Source organism: Schistocerca piceifrons, chromosome 11 (assembly GCF_021461385.2).
Source record: "Schistocerca piceifrons isolate TAMUIC-IGC-003096 chromosome 11, iqSchPice1.1, whole genome shotgun sequence".
In the NCBI taxonomy this organism is placed as follows: domain Eukaryota; kingdom Metazoa; phylum Arthropoda; class Insecta; order Orthoptera; family Acrididae; genus Schistocerca; species Schistocerca piceifrons.
In genome coordinates this window covers 119,707,281-119,731,123 of record NC_060148.1, presented here as the reverse complement: position 1 = coordinate 119,731,123, position 23,843 = coordinate 119,707,281, and the positions used below count along the sequence as shown (strand labels likewise).

At 57.3% G+C, this 23,843-nt stretch overlaps 1 protein-coding gene across 1 annotated transcript in view; it reads right to left on the bottom strand.

Annotated features, from left to right (window-relative positions):
* LOC124719779 (nuclear polyadenylated RNA-binding protein NAB2-like) overlaps window positions 1-23,843 on the bottom strand; it is a 120,353-nt gene that overhangs the window by 81,197 nt on the left and 15,313 nt on the right. Inside the window, exons 2-3 of the mRNA XM_047244977.1 lie at window positions 20,277-20,410; window positions 14,802-14,999 (exon numbers count right to left, since the gene is read on the bottom strand). Coding sequence (XP_047100933.1) covers window positions 14,802-14,999; window positions 20,277-20,410 — 332 coding nt within the window. The remainder of the gene's footprint in view (window positions 1-14,801; window positions 15,000-20,276; window positions 20,411-23,843) is intronic.

Genomic DNA, 23,843 nt, shown 5'->3' with positions numbered 1-23,843 from the left:
TGGCAGATCCCTGTGGCGTAGTGGAGGCACCGGGAGAAGCAGCTGGTTCAGTGGTGGCGATGGTGGCTCGGCGCGACGTGATGCGTGCGGGAGATGCAGAAGACGAAGCGACGGGGTCGGTGAGAGAGGGGAAGCCAACCACCTGAGGGGCGGCAGCAGAGGCGGCAACAGAGGCGTACGTGAGAGTGGGGGTAGTAGTGGGAGCTGTTGAGGGTGTGGAGGCTGGAGGAAGGGTGTAGAGGTGTGGGTATACAGCAGGGGAGGAGATAGGGGGTGGGTAAGTGGGGGAAGGGAAGGAGAGGTGGAAGGAGGGAGGCCAGAGGCGGCACTCCAGGAAATGACTGTGGGAGAGGGGGAGGGGGAGGTGTAGATGACGGTGGAGGTGGGAGTACTCATTGCAGACGAACGGCGACGGACAGACGGACGTGCAGCAGGCGGCGTCGGCGTCGGCGTCGGCGTCGGCGATGGGCAGCGGCGAACAGACGGACGAACAGCAGGCGGCGTCGGCGGCGAACAGACGGACGAACAGCAGGCGGCGGCGGCGGCGGCAGCGGTTACGACGACGGCGATGGACAGCCAGCAGGCAGGCGGGCGGACGGACGGACGGACGGACGGACGAACGAACTGCGACAGCAGCAAGCGGCGGGCAGACAGACAGACAAACACACACAATCTTCGAAGACGGATATTCCACCCTGAGAGTTTCCCAGGCTTTGCAATCTGACGCTTTCGAAGGAGGGGATCCAACCCTCTAGATGTACTACTAGTTTTTTTTTCCTTTATTGTAATTTTAATCACCTATACAGGTGGGCTGGCAGCAGCACATTACGCTGCTCTTCAGCCTTAAGTGGAACAATAACATGACATAGAGATGATACAGACAATACAAAAAAACGGCGGGCAAAAAATGGAGATACAAAAAATACAATAAACATGAAGCTGTTCACGTTGGACGAAAAAAAAAAAAACACTAACACTTGTTGACACGGCGCACAAAACACGGAGAACTGCGACGGCACATGTGAACAGTTGAATTGTAACGGCACGAAACACAAAACGAAGCACACACACTAGACACTGATGGCGATGATCTCCGGCGCGCGAATGTCCACTCAGCGTGTACAAGTCCGGGGACCTGCCAAGAGAGGAGGTGGAGGAGGAGGAAGGGGAAATGGGAGAGGGGAGAGCAGAGATGCCATGGGCAAAGGAGAGAGGGGGAGGGAGGAAGGGGGAGGGAAGCCCGGAGGAGAGGGTAGGAGGGAGGGGGGGAAGGAAAGAGAAGGGAAGGGAAAGGGGGGGAGGGAGGGTGCCAGAAGGAAAGGACACAGGAGGTGGGGGGGGGGAGGATCAAAGTTGATAGGAGGGGTAGATGCAGGGGAGGAGGACATCATCAGGGAGGGGGAGCTGGCGGAAGCCACCTTGGGAGAGGGTAAGGAGGGTGGAGAGATGGAGAACGGGTGGGACGTGGGAATACAGGCGCAGCAGCGGGCGGGGGTGGGAGAGGATCGGGGACATGAGCGGGTGAGGAGGATCAAGTTTACGGGAGGTGTACAGTATCCGTATCCTTTCAAGGAAAAGGAGGAGGTGGGGGAAGGGGATGAGATCATACAGGATCCGCGTGGGGGAGGGGAGACGGATGCGATAGGCAAGGCAGAGAGCATGGCGTTCAAGGATTTGGAGGGATTTATAGAAGGTGGGGGGGGCGGAGATCCAGGCTGGATGGGCGTAACAAAGGATAGAGCGGATGAGGGATTTATAGGTTGTGAGGATTGTGGAGGGGTCCAGACCCCACATGCGGCCGGAAAGGAGCTTGAGGAGACGGAGTCGGGAACGTGCCTTGGCTTGGATCGTCTGGAGATGGGGAGTCCAGGAGAGGCGACGGTCGAGGGTGACGCCAAGGTACTTAAGGGTGTGAGTGAGGGCGATAGGACGGCCATAGACGGTGAGACAGAAATCAAGGAGGCGGAAGGAAGGGGTGGTTTTGCCTACAATGATCGCCTGGGTTTTGGAGTACTACTACTTTGTTTTTTTTTCTCTTTATTGTATTTCAATTCCTCATCGGGGCGGGCTGGCAGCAGCATATGCGCTGCTCTTCAGCCGAAAGACATAGAACAAAACAATAGAAGACATTTAAAAACAGCAAAGTAGAGAAGAAGGCGAACATAGATATAAGAAAGGGAGAACATCATGGAAGGCAATATACAAAAAACGGGATGACTGTAAAATGGAGATAAAAGACTGTTTAAAAGTAGCACACACAAAAAACCACACACTGCGACGATTAAAAGAACACAAGGCACAGTATGACTGGAGCATAAACGTGTTGACAGATGGCATAGCACACAACGTAACACTGACGGCGAACCTCAAGGCAGTACACACTTAAAATCACACCTCTTGATGCACACGAGAAACAGCGCGAAACACAACACTGACGTGGCACACTGATGATGATCAATACAGAGGATCTGCCAGGTTCAAGGAGATGAGGGAGACCTGAAGAAGGGAGGGAGGGGAAGAGATGGGGGAGGGGAATGGGGGGCGCTCGGAAGAGGGCCAGGTAGGGAGGGATGTGGGAAGGAGAGAGGCAAGTATGGGGTGCAGGGTCTCAGGGGAGGGGCGGATGGAGGAAAATCCGCTCTGGGAGGAGGAGGAAAGAGGAGAAGGGGGCCCTGGGGAGGGGGGGGGGGAACAAGGCCGGGTTATAGTTGGAAGGAAGGGTATATGTCACGGCGAAGTTCGTCATCCGGGAGGGGGAGGCGTTGGAAATTGCCCTGATGAAGGAGATGGAGGGTGTGGAGGTGGAGAGAGGGAGGGATACAGCGATAGAGGCGCGGCAACGGGCGGGGGGTGGAGAGGAAGGAGGAAACCAGAGGGTGGGGGGGATCAACCCTGCGAACAATGTAAAGGATGTGGAGATGTTGGAGGAACAAGAGGAAGTGGGGGAAGGGGATCAGTTCATACAGGAGCCGTGTGGGGGAAGGAAGGCGGATACGGAAGGCAAGGCGGAGCGCATGGCGTTCAAGGATTTGGAGAGCCTTGTAAAAGCGGGTGGGGGCGGAGATCCAGGTGACGCTGGCATAACAGAGGATAGGACGGATGAGGGATTTGTAGGTGTGGAGGATGGTAGAAGGATGCAATCCCAATGTCCGGCCAGACAGGAGTTTCAGCAGGCGGAGGCGGGAATGGGCTTTCTGCTGGATGGTCAGGAGATGAGGGGTCCAGGTGAAGTGTCGGTCAAGGGTGAGGCCAAGGTATTTCAGGGTGGGGGTGAGTTGGAGAGGACGACCATAAAGGGTGAGGTAGAAATCTTGGAGGCGAAAGGAGCGAGTGGTGCGGCCTATGATGATTGCCTGGGTTTTGGAGGGGTTGAGACGGAGGAGCCACTGGTTACACCAAGTGGTGAACTGGTTAAGGTGGGTTTGGAGGGTACGTTGAGACCGTTGAAGGGTAGGATAGAGAGCCAGGAAGGCGGTGTCATCAGCATATTGGAGAAGGTGGACTGGTGGGGGTGGCTTGGGCATATCAGCTGTATACAAGTGATAAAGGAGAGGGGAGAGGACAGAACCCTGGGGGACGCCAGCCGTGGGATAAAAGATACGGGAGTTGGTGTTGTGGAGGGTGACATAGGAAGGATGGTGCGAGAGGAAGGAAGCGACCAGACGGACAAAATTGATAGGCAGGGCGTAGGTTTGGAGTTTAAAGAGGAGACCGGGATGCCATACATGGTCATAGGCATTTTGGAGGTCAAGGGAAACAAAAATGGCGGAGCGACGGGAGTTGAGCTGGAGGGACAGAAGGTGAACAAGGTTGAGGAGTTGGTCGTCAGCAGAGAAGGAGGGTCGGAAGCCACACTGGGTAAGGGGGAGGAGGTGGTGTTGAGCAAGGTGCCGATGGATACAGTGGGAGAGGATGGATTCAAAGACCTTACTGAAGATGGAGGTGAGGCAGATGGGACGATAGGAAGAGGCGGCAGAAGGGGGTTTGTTGGGTTTGAGGAATAGGAGGACGCAGGAGGTCTTCCACAGGTCAGGGTAGAAGCCAGTAGAGAGGATGACATTATAGAGATGGGCGAGGACAGTTAGGAAGGAATAGGGGCTTTCTCGAAGGTGACGGTAGGTGACACAGTCGTGACCAGGGGCCGTGTTGCGTTTGGACTGGAGGAGAAGTTTAATGTCTTGTGCTGTGATGGGAGTGTTGACGTCAGAGGGGGGCAACTGCCCCTACTACTACTCTTTTTTTTTTTTACTTTATTGTAATTTTGATACCTGAACAACCAGGTAGGCTGGCAGCAGCACAATACGCCGCTCTTCAGCCGAAGAGAGTACATGGAGATAAACAAAGAAGAGACATTACATAGAAAAACGGCGGAAAAAATAGGAGACACAAGAATATAAAAGCACAAGAAGCCGCTCACACTTGATGACAATCCACACTATGAACTGGAGACCCGACGCACAAACACTGAAGAAGACGATGGCACTGGTGAACAATGGAGCGTGACGGCGAAACTGAACACTAAACATGACGGCACACACGATACACTGATGGCGGTGATCTCCGGCGCGCGAATGTCCACTGAGCGTCTGCGAGTCCGGGGACCTACCAAGAGGGCAACAGGGAGAGGAGGGGGAGAGGGGAGGAAAAGAGGATGCCACGGCTTAGGAGACGGGGACAGGAGGATAGGGACAGGGGAGGGGAGGCCCGGGGGGCGAGGGACGAGAAAAGGAGGAGGGAGGGAAAAGGGGGAGAAGGGAGGGAGGGTGCCCAGGGTAGTAAGTACAGGAGGAGGTTGGGAGGATCAAAGTTGGTAGGAGGGGTAGATGGAGGGGAGGAGGGCATCATCAGGGAGAGGGAGCTGGCGGAAGCCACCTTGGGAGAGGGTAAGGAGGGTGGAGAGATGGAGCCCGGGCGGGACGTGGGAATACAGGCGCGGCAGCGGGTGGGGGTGGGAGAGGAGTGGCGAGACGAGTGGGTGAGGAGGATCAAGTTTACGGGAGGTGTACAGGATACGTATCCTTTCAAGGAAAAGGAGGAGGTGCGGGAAGGGGATGAGATCATACAGGATCCGTGTGGGGGAGGGGAGACGGATGCGGTAGGCGAGGCGGAGAGCATGGCATTCCAGGATTTGGAGGGATTTATAAAAGGTAGGGGGAGCGGAGATCCAAGCTGGATGGGCATAACAAAGGATAGGGCGGATGAGGGATTTATAGGTATGGAGGCTGGTGGAGGGGTCCAGACCCCACGTGCGGCCGGAAAGGAGCTTGAGGAGATGGAGGCGGGAATGTGCCTTGGCTTGGATTGTCTGGAGATGGGGAGTCCAGGAGAGGCGACGGTCGAGGGTGACGCCAAGGTACTTAAGGGTGGGAGTGAGGGCGATGGGACGGCCATAGACGGTGAGATAGAAATCAAGGAGGCGGAAGGAAGGGGTGGTTTTGCCTACAATGATCGCCTGGGTTTTGGAAGGATTGACCTTGAGCAACCACTGGTTGCACCAAGCGGTGAACCGGTCAAGATGGGATTGGAGAAGGCGTTGAGAGCGTTGCAGGGTGGGGGCAAGGGCAAGGAAGGCGGTGTCATCGGCAAACTGGAGAAGGTGGATGGGGGGTGACGGCGGTGGCATGTCCGCCGTGTATAACAGGTACAGAAGGGGGGAGAGGACGGAGCCTTGGGGCACACCGGCGGAGGGGAAAAAGGTGTAGGAATCAGTGTTATGGATGGTGACATAGGAAGGACGGCGGGAGAGAAAGGAACCGATCAGACGGACGTAGTTAATGGGAAGGGCGAAGCTTTGGAGCTTGAAGAGGAGACCGGAATGCCATACGCGGTCATAAGCGCGTTCGAGGTCGAGAGAGAGGAAGATTGCGGAGCGACGGGAATTGAGCTGGTCGGAAAGGAGATGAGTGAGGTGAAGGAGAAGATCGTCGGAAGAGAAGGACGGCCGAAAGCCACACTGGGTAAGGGGAAGGAGACGGTGCTGGCGGAGATGCTGGTGGATGAGGATAGATTCCAGGACCTTGCTGAAGACTGAGGTAAGGCTGATGGGACGGTAGGAGGAGACGGCGGACGGCGGTTTGCCTGGTTTAAGGAACATGAGGATACGAGAGGTTTTCCACAGGTCGGGGTAGTAACCGGTGGACAGGACTATATTGTAGAGCCTGGCCAGGGTGGAGAGAAAAGAGACAGGAGCTTCACGAAGGTGACGGTAGGTGACACGATCGTGACCAGGAGCGGTGTTGCGTTTTGTGCGGAGTGCAGCAATGAGATCCTGTGTAGTGATAGGAGTATTGAGGTCCGTGTGTGCAATGTTGTCCGAGTACTGGAAACCAGGAGCGAGGGGAGGGACAGAGGTGTCAGTTCGATCGCGGATATCCGGGAAGAGGGAGTAGTCGAACTGGGGATCATCGGGGATGGAAAACACATCGGACAGGTAGGAGGCAAAGTGGTTAGCCTTACTAAGGGCGTCAGGGAAGGGGTGATCATCATGGAGAAGAGGATAGTAGGGGGAGGGCTTAGTGACGGTAAGGCGACGGAAGGCGGACCAGAACTTGGACGAGTTTATAGGGAGGGTAGCATTTAAATGGGTGCATGTCTGTCGCCAGTCCCGGCGTTTCTTAGCCGCGAGCAAATTACGAATGTGTCGCTGGAGTTGCCGGTGGCGTCGTAGTGTGTCCGGGTCACGCGTGCGGAGGAAGGCACGGTAGAGACGACGGGATTCACGAAGGAGGAGGACGGCCTGTGGGGGTAAGGTAGGACGGTGGGGGTGGATGGCAACAGTAGGGACGTGAGCCTCCACGGCCTCAGACAAGGTCTGCTGGAGAAAGGAGGCGGCACGGGTGACATCATCGGGAAGGCGATAGGTGAGAGAGTGGCTATCGACCTGGGTGGAGAGGGCATCCCGGTAGGCATTCCAGTTGGCACGGGAATAGTTATGGATGTACTTAGGGGGAGGGTCAGTACGAGGGTCAGGGTGGGGGCGACGACCGTCTGAAACGGTGAGGAGGACAGGGAGATGGTCGCTACCAATAGGCTCCAGGACATCCACCGTAATGCGACCAAGGAGGTTGGGGGAAGAGAGAAGAACATCGGGAGTGGAGTTGGATTCGGGACGGGTGTGCTGGGGGATGGGGATGAGGTCGCCTTGAAGGGAGGAGAGGAACCGATGCCACCGCCGTAACTGGGCAGCGGAGCGACTATGGATGTTGAGGTCGGCGGCGATCACGTAGGAGGAGAAGGTACGGTCGATGTGGGATAGGAAGTCGAAAGGAAGAGGGGCGTTGGGGCGGACATAGATGGTGGCACAGGTAATGGTAAGGCCGGGGAAGAAGAGACTAAGGATCAGGTGTTCGGTGGGGTCGGGAAGGAGAGGTTGGAGCCGAACGGGGATCTGGCGGTGGTGACCAATGGCCACACCGCCACGCGCAACTGGGAGGGGATTATCGGAGCGGTGGAGGAGATAGGGGGATGTGTGGATGGAGTGGTGGGGTTGCAGGAAGGTTTCATTGAGGAGGAAGGCATCCACACGGTGGGTAGCAAGGGTGTGCAGGAAGAGGTTCTTGTTGGCGGGAAGGGAGCGGATGTTGTTGAAAAGGATACGGTGCTGTCGCGCCATGACAGGGATTTAGACGAGGGTGTCAAGACGGGAGAAGGTGAAATGGGCCTGGTTGTTGGAATAGGTGGCGTACATTTTAAGGTGAAAAATGGAACGGGCGGCGAGGGAGATTTGTTGGAGGGTGTGGGGGCGCTGAAAGGGATGAACATTCTGGAGGACAATGGTGAGGAACCTGATGATGTCCTCAGCGGTAGGTGGGGAACGAAGGGAATTGCCAGGAGGGGTGGGGGCGTCCAGAGGACGGACAGGTACGGTGAGTTCAGGAGTGGTTGGAGGGGGTCGGGCTTTACACTTTTGGGAGTAGGTGGGATGAGGGAGATTGCAGGTATTACAGGAGGGAGGGGATTGGAGGTTAGGGCACTGCCGGAGGAAGTGCGCTTGCCGACAATGCGGGCAGGTGGGGGCCTCGCGGCACTCAGCTGTGGGGTGCGCATTATAGCGCAGACACCTCTGGCAGGGCAGGGATTGAGGAGGGGAACGGGAGGGGTCGACCTTGTACCGCTGGTGGAAGAGGAGGGCACCCTCCTTCAGGAGACGGTCAATGGAGGGGGCGTGCTCAGAAAAAACCCGCATAAGGCGGGTGGGGCCGGCAGCGTTATGTATGCGGCGAACCGCACGCACCTCCAAATGGGGATGCGCCTTGAGCTCCGCCAACACCTCCTCCTCCGTGATCACTGGACTAAGCCGAGTGATCACGGCGGTGAGAGTTGGCGGGCGACGCGGGGGTTGGTGTTGGCGGGTAGGAGATGGAGAAGGAGCAGGGGTAAGGGAGGCGTTGGGACCAAAACAGGAGATGGGGAGACAAGAGAGGATGTCAGTATGGAGGGTTGGGCTGGGGGAGGAGATGAGAACAGAATCCCATCTGGGAGTAAGGAGAGAGATGGGGGCACCAGGGAAATGTTGGCGGAGGAGGAGGGAGAGGTTCCGGGCCTCGGGGAAGGAAGGATCGGGATGGGACAGGAGATACTTGTATAGACCGGGGGGGGGAGGAGGAGGAGGAGGAGGAGGAGGTGGGAGCAGGGCCAGGCAGGGAGACATCCATGGCACCCTGGGGGGGGGGGGAAGGAGGTCAGGGCGGGGCCTTTTTGGGAGCGGAGGTGGTGGGGGTGCCACTAGGGCGTTTGACGGCGGCAGAAGGGCAGGTGGTGACATGAGGGATGGGAGCGATTGGGAGGTGGCGGGAAGGGACAGGTCCCGGCGTGGACGCAGCAGTCGGCGCCGGAGACGGTGACGGTGAAGGCGACGGTGACTGCGACGATGATGACGGCGGTGGCGGTGATGGCGAAGGCGACGGGGAGATCTGGGCGTGGACAGTGGCCCGACGGGCCACCACCCTAGCCGGAGCTGCAGTGACAGGCTGGGGGAGTGGGGGGAAAGGATCAGAGCGCGATGAAGAGGGGGGAGAGGGGGCGACAAACAGCGAGGGCGAAGGGAGAGTGAGGAGAGGTGGGATGGAAGGAGGGGGGTGGGATTGGGCACACCAAGTTATAGTAGTGGAAGCGGCGGAAGGTGAGGTATATACGATGGCGGTGGTGGTAGCGGTGGCGGTGGTGGTGGGGGGCGCGGACATGACGATAGGAAGAAAAAACGCACAGCACTAAAAGGAAAAGACACAAACTGGGAACAGGCGAAGACGCAGACGGACGAAGAACAGGGTCGGACGACCAGGGCGGATGGCGACGGCGACGGCGGCGGCGGCGGCGGCGGCGGCGGCGGCTGGCGGCGACGGCGACGGCGGCGGCGGCGAGCACCGGCTGGCGGCGATGGCGGCGGCGGCGAGCACCGGCTGGCGGCGGCGGCGAGCCCTGGCAGGCGGCGACGGCGGCGGCGGCGGCGGCGGCGGCGGCGGCGGCGAGGACCGGAAGGCGGCAGCTGCGGCGGCGGCGAGCACCGGCAGGCACTACGGCTGGCAAGCTGACGACACAGCAGGGAACCGGCGGGGATCTTCCACGTCGAAGGTGCACCCTGAGAGTAGCCCAGGCACTGAAACTCTTCGATGAAGAAGAGAGGGAATCCAACCCTCGAATTGCCTACTACTACTTTTTTTTTTTTTCTTTATTGTAATTTGGACACCCCATACAAGGTGGGCTGGCAGCGGAACAGTGTACTCTGCTCTTCAGCCATAAGCAGTACAATAAAAAAGAAAGGGAGACAGACAAGTAACAGAATGGCGGTTTAAAAAACAGGAGATACAATAGTTAAAAAACATGAAGCCGTTCACACTTGACGAAACAAACAAGAAAAACCGTCGGCACTGGGCACAAACACTGACGAGGTAGATGACACAAGTGAACGAAGGAGCGTGGACGGCGAAAAACACTGAGGCACAGACACGACGGCACAGACACTTAAACGAGGGCGATGATCTCCGGCGCGCGAAAGTTCACGAGGCGCGTGCGAGTCCGGGGACCTGCCAAGAGAGGAGGAGGAGGAGGAGGAGGGGGAAAGGGAAAGCGAGAGGGGAGAGCAGGGACGCCACGGGCAGGGGAAAGAGGGGGGATAGAGGAAGGGGGAGGGGAAGCCCGGAAGAAGAGGGGTGGGGGGAGGGGATGGGGGAAAAGGAAAGAGAAGGGAAGGGAAGAGAAAGGAGGGAGGGTGCCGAAGCGAAAGGACACCAGGAGGGAGGGGGGGGCAGGGTCAAAGTAGATAGGAGGGGTAGATGGAGGGGACGAGGACATCATCAGGGAGAGGGAGCTGGCGGAAAACCACCTTGGGAGAGGCTAAGGAGGGTGGAGAGATGGAGACCGGGTGGGACATGGGAGTCCAGGCGCGGCAGCGGGCGGGGGTGGGAAAGGATCGGGGAGACGAGCGGGTGAGGAGGATCGAGTTTACGGGAGGTGTATAGGATTCGTATCCTTTCGAGGAAGAGGAGGAGGTGGGGGAAGGGGATAAGGTCATACAGGATCCGCGTGGGGGAAGGGAGACGGATGCGATAGGCAAGGCGGAGAGCATGGCGTTCAAGGATTTGGAGGGATTTATAAAAGGAAGGGGGGGCGGAGATCCAGGCTGGATGGGCGTAACAGAGGATAGGGCGGATGAGGGACTTATAGGTGTGGAGGATGGTGGAGGGGTCCAGACCCCACGTTCGGCCGGAAAGGAGCTTGAGGAGACGGAGTCGGGAACGTGCCTTGGCTTGGATTGTCTGGAGATGGGGAGTCCAGGAGAGGCGACGGTCGAGGGTGACTCCAAGGTACTTAAGGGTGGGGGTGAGAGCGATGGGACGGCCATAAACGGTGAGATAGAAATCAAGGAGGCGGAAGGAGGGAGTGGTTTTGCCTACAATGATCGCCTGGGTTTTGGAAGGATTGACCTTGAGCAACCACTGGTTGCACCAAGCGGTGAACCGGTCAAGATGGGATTGGAGAAGGTGTTGGGAGCGTCGCAGGGTAGGGGCAAGGGCAAGGAAGGCGGTGTCATCGGCAAACTGGAGAAGGTGGACGGGGGGTGACGGCGGCGGCATGTCCGCCGTGTACAACAAGTACAGAAGGGGGGAGAGGACGGAGCCTTGGGGCACACCGGCGGAGGGGAAAAAGGTGTAGGAATCGGTGTTATGGATGGTGACATGGGAAGGACGGCGGGAGAGAAAGGAACCGATCAGACGAACGTAGTTAATGGGAAGGGCGAAGGTTTGGAGCTTGAAGAGGAGACCGGAATGCCATACGCGGTCATATGCGCGTTCGAGGTCAAGAGAGAGGAAGATTGCGGAGCGACGGGAATTGAGCTGTTCGGAAAGGAGATGAGTGAGGTGAAGGAGAAGATCGTCGGAAGAGAAGGACGGCCGAAAGCCACACTGGGTAACGGGGAGGAGGCGGTGCTGGCGGAGATGCTGGTGGATGCGGCGGGTGAGGATAGATTCCAGGACCTTGCTGAAGACCGAGGTAAGGCTGATGGGACGGTAGGAGGAGACGGCGGACGGCGGTTTGCCAGGTTTGAGGAACATGAGGATACGGGAGGTTTTCCACAGGTCGGGGTAGTAACCGGTGGACAGGACTACATTGTAGAGCCTGGCCAGGGTGGAGAGAAAAGAGACAGGAGCTTCACGAAAGTGACGGTAGGTGACACGATCGTGACCAGGAGCGGTGTTGCGTTTGGTGCGGAGTGTATTGATGAGATCCTGTGTGGTGATGGGGGCATTAAGGTCCGTGTGTGGAATGTTGTCCAAGTACTGGAAACCAGGAGCGAGGGGAGGGACAGAGGTGTCAGTTCGATCGCGGATATCTGGGAAGAGGGAGTAATCGAACTGGGGATCATCAGGGATGAAAAACACATCGGACAGGTAGGAGGCAAAGTGATTGGCCTTATTAACGGCGTCAGGGAAGGGGTGATCATCGTGGAGAAGAGGATAGTAGGGGGAGGGTTTAGTTCCGGTAAGGCGACGGAAGGCGGTCCAGAACTTGGACGAGTTTATAGGGAGGGTAGCATTTAAACGGGTGCATGTCTGTCGCCAGTCCCGGCGTTTCTTGGCCGCGAGCAAATTTCAAATGTGTCGCTGGAGTTGCCGGTAGCGTCGTAGGGTGTCCGGGTCACGCGTGCGGAGGAAGGCACGGTAGAGACGACGGGATTCACGGAGGAGGAGGACGGCCTGTGGTGGTAAGGTAGGACGGTGGGGGTGGATGGCAACAGTAGGGACGTGGGCCTCCACGGCCTCAGACAAGGTCTGCTGGAGAAAGGAGGCGGCATGGGTGACATCATCGGGACGGCGGTAGGCGAGAGGGTGGCTATCGACCTGAGTGGAGAGGGTATCCCGGTAGGCATTCCAGTTGGCACGGGAATAGTCATGGATGTACTTAGGGGGAGGGTCATGACGAGGGTCGGGGCGGGGGCGACGGCTGTCTGAAACGGTGAGGAGGACAGGGAGATGGTCGCTACCAATAGGCTCCAGGACATCCACCGTAATGCGACCGAGGAGGTTGGGGGAGGAGAGGATAACATCGGGAGTGGAGTTGGATTCGGGACGAGTGTGCTGGGGGATGGGGATGAGGTCGCCTTGAAGGGAGGAGAGGAACCGATGCCACCGCGGTAACTGGGCAGCGGAGCGACTATGGATGTTGAGGTCGGCGGCGATCACATAGGAGGAGAAGGTACGGTCGATGTGGGAGAGGAAGTCGAAAGGAAGAGGGGCGTTGGGGCGGACATAGATGGTGGCACAGGTAATGGTAAGGCCGGGGAAGAAGAGACTAAGGATCAGGTGTTCGGTGGGGTCGGGAAGGAGAGGCTGGAGCCGAACGGGGATCTGGCGGTGGTGGCCAATGGCAACTCCGCCACGCGCAACTGGGAGGGGATTATCGGAGCGGTGGAGGAGATAGGGGGAGGTGTGGATGGAGTGGTGGGGTTGGAGGAAGGTTTCATTGAGGAGGAAGGCATCCACACGGTGGGTAGCAAGGGTGTGCAGGAAGAGGTTCTTGTTGGCGGGAAGGGAGCGGATATTGTTGAAAAGGATACGATGCTGTCGCGCCATGATAAGGACTTATACGAGGGTGTCAAGGCGGGAGAAGGTGAAATGGGCCTGGTTATTGGAAAAGGTGGCGTACATTTTAAGGTGGAATATGGAACGGGCGGCGAGGGAGATCTGTTGTAAGGTGTGGGGGCGCTGAAAGGGATGGACGTTTTGGAGGACAATGGTGAGGAACCTGATGATGTCCTCAGCAGTGGGGGGGGGACGAAGGGAATTGCCAGGAGGGGTGGGGGCGTCCAGGGGACAGACAGGTACGGTGAGTTCAGGAGTGGTGGGAGGGGGTCGGGCTTTACACTTTTGGGAGTAGGTGGGGTGGGGGAGGCTGCAGGTATTACAGGAGGGAGGGGATTGGAGGTTGGGGCACTGCCGGAGGAAGTGCGCTTGCCGACAATGCGGGCAGGTGGGGGCCTCGCGGCACTCTGCTGTTGGATGTGCATTGTAGCGCAGACATCTCTGGCAGCGCAGGGATTGAGGGAGGGAACGGGAGGGGTCGACCTTGTACCGCTGATTGAAGAGGAGGGCACCCTCCTTCAGGAGACGGTCAATGGAGGGGGCGTCCTCGGAGAAAACCCGCATAAGGCGGGTGGGGCCAGTCGCGTTGAAAATGCGGCGGACTGCCCGCACCTCCAGGGTGGGATGGGCCTTCAGCTCCGCCAGCACCTCCTCCTCCGTGATCGACGGGCTAAGCCGAGTGATCACGGCGGTGAGGGTCGGCGGGCGACGCGGGGGTTGGGGTTGGCGGGTAGGAGATGGGGAGGGAGCAGGGGTGAGGGAGGCGTGAGGACCAAAACGGGTGATGGGGAGGCGGGAGAGGATGTCAGTATGGAGGGTTGGGCTGGGGGAGGAGATAAGAACAGAATCCCGTCTGGGAGTAAGGAGAGAGATGGGGGCGCCAGGGAAATGTTGGCGGAGGAGGAGGGAGAGATTCCGGGCCTCGAGGAAGGAAGGATCGGGACGGGACAGGAGATATTTGTAGAGACCGGGTGGGGGGGAGGAGGAGGGGGAGGAGGAGGAGGAGGAGGGAGCGGGGCCTGGTGGGGAGACGTCCATGGCATTTTGGGGTGGGGATGGGCGGCGGGGTGGAGCCTTTTTAGGAGCAGAGGAAGTGGAGGCGCCACTAGGGCGTTTGACAGCGGCAGATGGGCGGGTGGTGACAGGAGGGACGGGAACGATGGGGAGGTGGTGGGAAGGGACAGGTCCCGGCACGGACGCAGCAGTCGGCGCCGGAGATAGTGACTGTGACGGTGCAGGCGAATGTGGCAGTGATGGTGATGGTGACGATGATGACGGTGGTGGCGGTGGCGGCGGTGATGGCGATGGCGACGGGGAGAGCTGGGCGTGGGCAGTGGCCCGGCGGGCCACCACCCTAGCCGGAGCTGCAGTGACAGGCTGGGGGAGTGGGGGGAAAGGATCAGAACGAGAGGAAGAAGCGGGAGAGGGGGCGACAAAGAGCGATGGCGAAGGGATAGAGAGGAGGGGAGGGATGGAAGGAGGGGGGTGGGACTGGGCACACCAAGTGATAGTGGTGGAGGCGGCGGAAGGGGACGTATACACGATGGCGGTGGTGGTAGTAGTGACGGTGGTGGTGGGGGCGGACATGATGACAAGAAGAAGAAAGAAAAAACACAGCACTAAAAGGACAGGACACACACTGGGAGACGACGGACGGCGACGGCGACGGCGACGGCGACGGCGACGGCGACGGCGAGAGGCAGGGACGCTGCTGCCGCGGACGGTGCCGGGGCGGCGGCGGCTGCTGCTGCTGCTGCTGCTGCTGCTGCTGGCTGGACTGCTGCTGCCACCGGAGGGCTGGCTGGCTGGCTGGCTGGCTGGCTGGCTGGCTGGCTGCGGGACCACTGCTGCAGGCCGGGACCGGGAACTGCTGCTGCTGCTGCTGCTGCTGCTGCTGCTGGCTGGCTGGCTGGCTGGCACCTGGAACCCCTAGCACTTCGATTAGCGCGAAAATGGCACTATCGAAGGGCGGTAACCTTGCGGTGTACCGCCGGAGATGCCTACTACTACTTTTTTTTTTTTTTTTTTTTCTTTATTGTTATTTTCAAACCCGTACAAACAGGCAGGCTGTCAGCAGCATGGTACGCCGCTCTTCAGCCGTAGAGGAGATAAAGATAGAACAGAAAACATACACAAATGTGACATAACGGTGGGTAATAAAACAGTAGACACATAAAGACAAACACGGAGCCGTTCACACTTGACGAAAATTCACTACAAACTGTTGTCACGACGCACTAACACTGAAGATGGCGATGGCACAGGTGAACGATGGAGTATGACGGGAACACTGAACACGAAACACGATGGCACTCACGAGACACTGATGGCGACGATCTCCGGCGCGCGAATGTCCACTCAGCGTGTACGAGTCCGGGGACCTGCCAAGAGAGGAGGTGGAGGAGGAGGAAGGGGAAATGGGAGAGGGGAGAGCAGAGATGCCATGGGCAAAGGAGAGAGGGGGAGGGAGGTAGGGGGAGTGAAGCCCGGAGGAGAGGGTAGGAGGGAGGGGGGAAAGGAAAGAGAAGGGAAGGGAAAAGGGGGGGAGGGAGGGTGCCTGAAGGAAAGGACACAGGAGGGGGGGGAGGATCAAAGTTGATAGGAGGGGTAGATGCAGGGGAGGAGGACATCATCAGGGAGGGGGAGCTGGCGGAAGCCACCTTGGGAGAGGGTAAGGAGGGTGGAGAGATGGAGACCGGGTGGGACATGGGAGTACAGGCGCGGCAGCGGGCGGGGGTGGGAGAGGACCGGGGAGACGAGCGGGTGAGGTGGATCGAGTTTACGGGAGGTGTATAGGATTCGTATCCTTTCGAGGAAGAGGAGGAGGTGGGGGAAGGGGATAAGGTCATACAGGATCCACGTGGGGGAAGGGAGACGGATGCGATAGGCAAGGCGGAGAGCATGGCGTTCAAGGATTTGGAGGGATTTATAAAAGGAAGGGGGGGCGGAGATCCAGGCTGGATGGGCGTAACAGAGGATAGGGCGGATAAGGGACTTATAGGTGTGGAGGATGGTGGAGGGGTCCAGACCCCACGTCCAGCCGGAAAGGAGTTTGAGGAGACGGAGTCGGGAACGTGCCTTGGCTTGGATTGACTGGAGATGGGGAGTCCAGGAGAGGCGACGGTCGAGGGTGACGCCAAGGTACTTAAGGGTGGGGGTGAGAGCGATGGGACGGCCATAAACGGTGAGATAGAAATCAAGGAGGCGGAAGGAGGGAGTGGTTTTGCCTACAATGATCGCCTGGGTTTTGGAAGGATTGACCTTGAGCAACCACTGGTTGCACCAAGCGGTGAACCGGTCAAGATGGGATTGGAGAAGGCGTTGAGAGCGTTGCAGGGTGGGGGCAAGGGCAAGGAAGGCGGTGTCATCGGCAAACTGGAGAAGGTGGACGGGGGGTGACGGCGGCGGCATATCCGCCGTGTACAAAAGGTACAGAAGGGGGGAGAGGACGGAGCCTTGGGGCACACCGGCGGAGGGGAAAAAGGTGTAGGAATCGGTATTATGGATGGTGACATGGGAAGGACGGCGGGAGAGAAAGGAACCGATCAGACGAACGTAGTTAATGGGAAGGGCGAAGGTTTGGAGCTTGAAGAGGAGACCGGAATGCCATACGCGGTCATATGCGCGTTCGAGGTCAAGAGAGAGGAAGATTGCGGAGCGACGGGAATTGAGCTGTTCGGAAAGGAGATGAGTGAGGTGAAGGAGAAGATCGTCGGAAGAGAAGGACGGCCGAAAGCCACACTGGGTAACGGGGAGGAGGCGGTGCTGGCGGAGATGCTGGTGGACGCGGCGGGTGAGGATAGATTCCAGGACCTTGCTGAAGACCGAGGTAAGGCTGATGGGACGGTAGGAGGAGACGGCGGACGGCGGTTTGCCAGGTTTGAGGAACATGAGGATACGGGAGGTTTTCCACAGGTCGGGGTAGTAACCGGTGGACAGGACTACATTGTAGAGCCTGGCCAGGGTGGAGAGAAAAGAGACAGGAGCTTCACGAAGGTGACGGTAGGTAACACGATCGTGACCAGGAGCGGTGTTGCGTTTGGTGCGGAGTGTATTGATGAGATCCTGTGTGGTGATGGGGGCATTAAGGTCCGTGTGTGGAATGTTGTCCAAGTACTGGAAACCAGGAGCGAGGGGAGGGACAGAGGTGTCAGTTCGATCGCGGATATCTGGGAAGAGGGAGTAATCGAACTGGGGATCATCAGGGATGGAAAACACATCGGACAGGTAGGAGGCAAAGTGATTGGCCTTACTAACGGCGTCAGGGAAGGGGTGATCATCGTGGAGAAGAGGATAGTAGGGGGAGGGTTTAGTTCCGGTAAGGCGACGGAAGGCGGTCCAGAACTTGGACGAGTTTATAGGGAGGGTAGCATTTAAACGGGTGCATGTCTGTCGCCAGTCCCGGCATTTCTTGGCCGCGAGCAAATTTCGAATGTGTCGCTGGAGTTGCCGGTGGCGTCGTAGGGTGTCCGGGTCACGCGTGCGGAGGAAGGCACGGTAGAGACGACGGGATTCACGGAGGAGGAGGACGGCCTGTGGTGGTAAGGTAGGACGGTGGGGGTGGATGGCAACAGTAGGGACGTGGGCCTCCACGGCCTCAGACAAGGTCTGCTGGAGAAAGGAGGCGGCATGGGTGACATCATCGGGACGGCGGTAGGCGAGAGGGTGGCTATCGACCTGAGTGGAGAGGGTATCCCGGTAGGCATTCCAGTTGGCACGGGAATAGTCATGGATGTACTTAGGGGGAGGGTCATGACGAGGGTCGGGGCGGGGGCGACGGCCGTCTGAAACGGTGAGGAGGACAGGGAGATGGTCGCTACCAAGAGGCTCCAGGACATCCACCGTAATGCGACCAAGGAGGTTGGGGGAGGAGAGGATAACATCGGGAGTGGAGTTGGATTCGGGACGAGTGTGCTGGGGGATGGGGATGAGGTCGCCTTGAAGGGAGGAGAGGAACCGATGCCACCGCGATAACTGGGCAGCGGAGCGACTATGGATGTTGAGGTCGGCGGCGATCACATAGGAGGAGAAGGTACGGTCGATGTGGGAGAGGAAGTCGAAAGGAAGAGGGGCGTTGGGGCGGACATAGATGGTGGCACAGGTAATGGTAAGGCCGGGGAAGAAGAGACTAAGGATCAGGTGTTCGGTGGGGTCGGGAAGGAGAGGCTGGAGCCGAACGGGGATCTGGCGGTGGTGGCCAATGGCAACTCCGCCACGCGCAACTGGGAGGGGATTATCGGAGCGGTGGAGGAGATAGGGGGATGTGTGGATGGAGTGGTGGGGTTGGAGGAAGGTTTCATTGAGGAGGAAGGCATCCACACGGTGGGTAGCAAGGGTGTGCAGGAAGAGGTTCTTGTTGGCGGGAAGGGAGCGGATATTGTTGAAAAGGATACGATGCTGTCGCGCCATGATAAGGACTTATACGAGGGTGTCAAGGCGGGAGAAGGTGAAATGGGCCTGGTTATTGGAAAAGGTGGCGTACATTTTAAGGTGGAATATGGAACGGGCGGCGAGGGAGATCTGTTGTAAGGTGTGGGGGCGCTGAAAGGGATGGACGTTTTGGAGGACAATGGTGAGGAACCTGATGATGTCCTCAGCAGTGGGGGGGGGGGACGAAGGGAATTGCCAGGAGGGGTGGGGGCGTCCAGGGGACGGACAGGTACGGTGAGTTCAGGAGTGGTGGGAGGGGGTCGGGCTTTACACTTTTGGGAGTAGGTGGGGTGGGGGAGGCTGCAGGTATTACAGGAGGGAGGGGATTGGAGGTTGGGGCACTGCCGGAGGAAGTGCGCTTGCCGACAATGCGGGCAGGTGGGGGCCTCGCGGCACTCTGCTGTTGGATGTGCATTGTAGCGCAGACATCTCTGGCAGCGCAGGGATTGAGGGGGGGAACGGGAGGGGTCGACCTTGAACCGCTGATTGAAGAGGAGGGCACCCTCCTTCAGGAGACGGTCAATGGAGGGGGCGTCCTCAGAGAAAACCCGCATAAGGCGGGTGGGGCCCGGTCGCGTTGAAAATGCGGCGGACTGCCCGCACCTCCAGGGTGGGATGGGCCTTCAGCTCCGCCAGCACCTCCTCCTCCGTGATCGACGGGCTAAGCCGAGTGATCACGGCGGTGAGGGTCGGCGGGCGACGCGGGGGTTGGTGTTGGCGGGTAGGAGATGGGGAGGGAGCAGGGGTGAGGGTGGCGTGAGGACCAAAACGGGTGATGGGGAGGCGGGAGAGGATGTCAGTATGGAGGGTTGGGCTGGGGGAGGAGATAAGAACAGAATCCCGTCTGGGAGTAAGGAGAGAGATGGGGGCGCCAGGGAAATGTTGGCGGAGGAGGAGGGAGAGATTCCGGGCCTCGAGGAAGGAAGGATCGGGACGGGACAGGAGATATTTGTAGAGACCGGGTGGGGGGGAGGGGGAGGAGGAGGAGGAGGAGGAGGAGGGTGCGGGGCCTGGTGGGGAGACGTCCATGGCATTTTGGGGTGGGGATGGGGGGCGGGGTGGAGCCTTTTTAGGAGCAGAGGAAGTGGAGGCGCCACTAGGGCGTTTGACAGCGGCAGATGTGCGGGTGGTGACAGGAGGGACGGGAACGATGGGGAGGTGGTGGGAAGGGACAGGTCCCGGCACGGACGCAGCAGTCGGCGCCGGAGATAGTGACTGTGACGGTGCAGGCGAATGTGGCAGTGATGGTGATGGTGACGATGATGACGGTGGTGGCGGTGGCGGCGGTGATGGCGATGGCGACGGGGAGAGCTGGGCGTGGGCAGTGGCCCGGCGGGCCACCACCCTAGCCGGAGCTGCAGTGACAGGCTGGGGGAGTGGGGGGAAAGGATCAGAACGAGAGGAAGATGCGGGAGAGGGGGCGACAAAGAGCGAGGGCGAAGGGATAGAGAGGAGGGGAGGGATGGAAGGAGGGGGTTGGGACTGGGCACACCAAGTGATAGTGGTGGAGGCGGCGGAAGGGGACGTATACACGATGGCGGTGGTGGTAGTAGTGACGGTGGTGGTGGGGGCGGACATGATGACAAGAAGAAGAAAGAAAAAACACAGCACTAAGAGGACAGGACACACACTGGGAGACGACGGACGGCGACGGCGACGGCGACGGCGACGGCGAGAGGCAGGGACGCTGCTGCCGCGGACGGTGCCGGGGGCGGCGGCGGCTGCTGCTGCTGCTGCTGCTGCTGCTGGCTGGACTGCTGCTGCCACCGGAGGGCTGGCTGGCTGGCTGGCTGGCTGGCTGGCTGGCTGGCTGGCTGGCTGCGGGACCACTGCTGCAGGCCGGGACCGGGAACTGCTGCTGCTGCTGCTGCTTGCTGGCTGGCTGGCTGGCTGGCTGGCACCTGGAACCCCTAGCACTTCGATTAGCGCGAAAATGGCACTATCGAAGGGCGGTAACCTTGCGGTGTACCGCCGGAGATGCCTACTACTACTTGCGATTGCATTTATATATAGCATTTGCCATAAATAGTAGGAACGAGTATGAAGCCATCGTCAGGAACTATTCAGTCTAATTCTCACTCACATGATTATCATTAAAGAATAAATATATTTTTTTTATAGAATAAGCTTTCCTTAAACGAATCGTCCACGGAGATCCAAACAGGAGCCGTAAACCCGACTTTTACGTTCGGCAGGTATTGAAGAACGGCCCCGCTCCTGCCGTCATCAACAGATGTCAGCACAGTAGCCACTCTTGCAATTGCTGCAGTGCCGATTCTTTCTCCCTTCAGTTTTGACGCCAGTTTAGAAGAAAGAGCTTGTTTAATGTTTTAATGTCTGAACATGTTCGCCAGATAAAGATAACAGACTACCGCCGTATGTATTAAGGCAGTTCCCAGCAATTGCGTGACAAACGCTTTCTGCTATGATGCAGCTGCTTCAGGAAATGGCGTTGTCACCCGGAAGTGGCAAACTCCTGTATCCTGATGTTCTCCAAACCGAACAAACCTCCATCTGATGCCTCTTCCTACCGTCCTATGTGTCTCACATCAGTGTTCAGCAAACTCTTGGAATCCATCCTTACCCGGCGCATCCATCACCACCTCCCCCAAAACCACCTCCACCCTGACACCCAATGTGGCTTTCGACCTTCCTTCTCCGCCGATGACCAACTCCTCCACCTCACTCATCTAATCTCCCTCCAGCTTAACTCCCGTCGCTCCACCATTTTTGTCTCCTTCGACCTCGAAAAGGCCTATGACCGTGTCTGGCATCCCTGTCTCCTGTTTAAACTCCAAACCTACCCCCTTCCTGTCAACTACATCTGTCTGATGGCCTCCTTCCTCTCCTGCCGCCCCTCCTATGTTACCATCCATAATCCCAATTCCCGCACCTTCTACCCCTCTGCCAATGTGCCCCAGGGTTCTGTCCTCTCCCCTCCCCTACACCTCCTGTACACGGCAGATATGCCCCAACCCCCCCCTCCAGTACACCTCTTGAAATGTGACAATGACACCACATTCCTCGCGCTCGCTCCTACCATCCTACAGTCCCAATGCCTTCTCCAGAATCACCTTGTCCTTTTTGCCGCATGGTGTAACCAGTGGCTCCAGAATATCAACCCTTCCGAGACCCAGGGAATCATCGTAGGTCATACCACTCGTTCCTTCCGGCTCCTGGATTTCTCCCTTACCATCTGCGCCTGTCCTTTCCGCCTCACCCCCACCCTCACCTACCTTGGCCTCACAATTGACCGTCACCTCACCTGGATCCCTCATCTCCGCTCCTTCCAATCCAAAGCCCACAACCGCCACCCACTCCTCAAACTCCCCTCTTTCCGGACATGGGGGTTGCACCCCTCTACCATCCTCCACACTTACAAATCCTTAATCCGTCCCATCCTCTGTTATGCCAGTCCCACCTGGATATCTGCTCCCCCCAAATTCTATAAGTCCCTACAGATCCTTGAGCGTCATGTACTCCGCCTCGCCTTCCGTATACGCCACCCATCCCCCACACGGATCCTCTATGACCTCATTCCTTTCCCCCATCTGCTCGTATTCCTCAAACATATCCGCATACTCTACACCTACCGCCGCCTTGATCCCCCTCACCCCCTGGTTGCTCCTCTCCTCTCCCATCCCCGCCCCCTGCCACCTCGTTACTGTTGTGTGCCCCTACCCTCCATCTCTACACCCTTCATCTCCTTTCCAAAGGTGGCTTCCATCAACTCCCCCTCAATGATGATGCCCTCTCTCCTGCCATTTATCCCTCCTATCAATTCTGATCCTCACCCCCTCCTTACCTCCGTCCTTTTCCTGGGCTCCCTCTCCCCCCTTCCATCCTCTTTTTTTTTCCCACCTACCATCTCTCCGCCTCCCTTCTCTCCCCTGAGTCCTTTTGTATTTCCATCCTCTGCCTTTTCCCATTCCCTCTCGCGTCTGCCCTGCCCCTTATGAGTCCTCTCCCTCGTTTGGTTCCTCCCCCTTTCGTTTTTCCTCTCCTCCCTCCTTGTTTTACCCCCCCCCCCCCTCCATCTGTCCAGTTCCCCCCTGCCCCCCCCCCCCCAAATGCCCTCGGTTATGGTGTGTTATCTTTGTGCCGATATTTTAGTGCAGCGTTTACAGTGAGTATTCAGTGTTGTGTGTCTTTTCCGAAGTGTTGCGAACGGACATCATACTTTCGCTGGGTGTGGTTTTTATATCTCTTGCGAACAGAAACCAGACTGTGGCCGTGTTTTTTAATTGTCTGTCTACTATGTTACCTGTTTGCTTCCTGTGTGTTTTATTAGCCTTGCCAACGGTTTGCTTTATGTTTTAGCTTTCCACAATTTTCCACCGTTTTACAATTTAGTCACCGTTTTATCCCCTGCTTTTATTGTTTTTTATCTTCTTCTTACGTTTTAAAAAGTCTGTAGGCTGCAGAGCAGCGTACTAAGCTGCTGCCAGCCCGCCCCCTTAGGGGGGAATCGAAATTCAATAAAGGAAAGAAAAAAGGAATGGAAGTGGCAGACGCTAGCGGTAGACATGGCGTTAGGGATATGGAGTTCGTCATAAGAATAAACCTGGTGTAAGAAAACACAATCGCGATGATAGGTCAGAAGCACTAGCAGACGTACACTGGTGTTATTACGTTCTTGGAAGTAGGTCCTACTTATGTATTAGCTACATTAAATAAAACTTTATGATGTTCAAATCTATTAAGAGCCACCAAGCTTTTTCTTAATAACGCTTTAGCTACGTATTTTAATTTAATTTCAAAAATGCTCTACAGTCACAGCCTCTTTATTGTTGAGCTCTGATTGTCGCGCTGTTAATACGCGGAATGAAAATACCTGAGGTTGCAGACTGTTCCATAGTGAAACAGGGTTAAAAAAAGGGCCGAAAAATAGATTGTTCTTAATGTTTTTCATAAGTTTACAGAGGTAATCGGCTTTGAACTTTTCTGAGGGACTGTATTGGACACAGTGCCGTTACGCATCTAAACTGCAGGTTTCGCTGAATCGGTAGCCTGCTGTGGGCGGTGGTTCCCTGGTTACAATTTCCACATAGTCATTTTTTTTCTCATTCAATTTGAAATAGCTACATCTCGTAATTGTAGAACTCATCGTAAATTTTTAAGAATAATGTACGAATTCTTGTTTCTAATTACATATTGCATGCGAAATTCCCGTTTTTATTGGGTATATAAATTCTGAATTATCGATTTTTATGAATGACTGTTAACAAAAGTTGCTTAAATTAAGAAAACATAACAATATAAGTTTTAATACAAAAATGAAAAACCAAACACTCTTTATTTGAACTATCTTCGTCGTTTTATACCACAGATGTA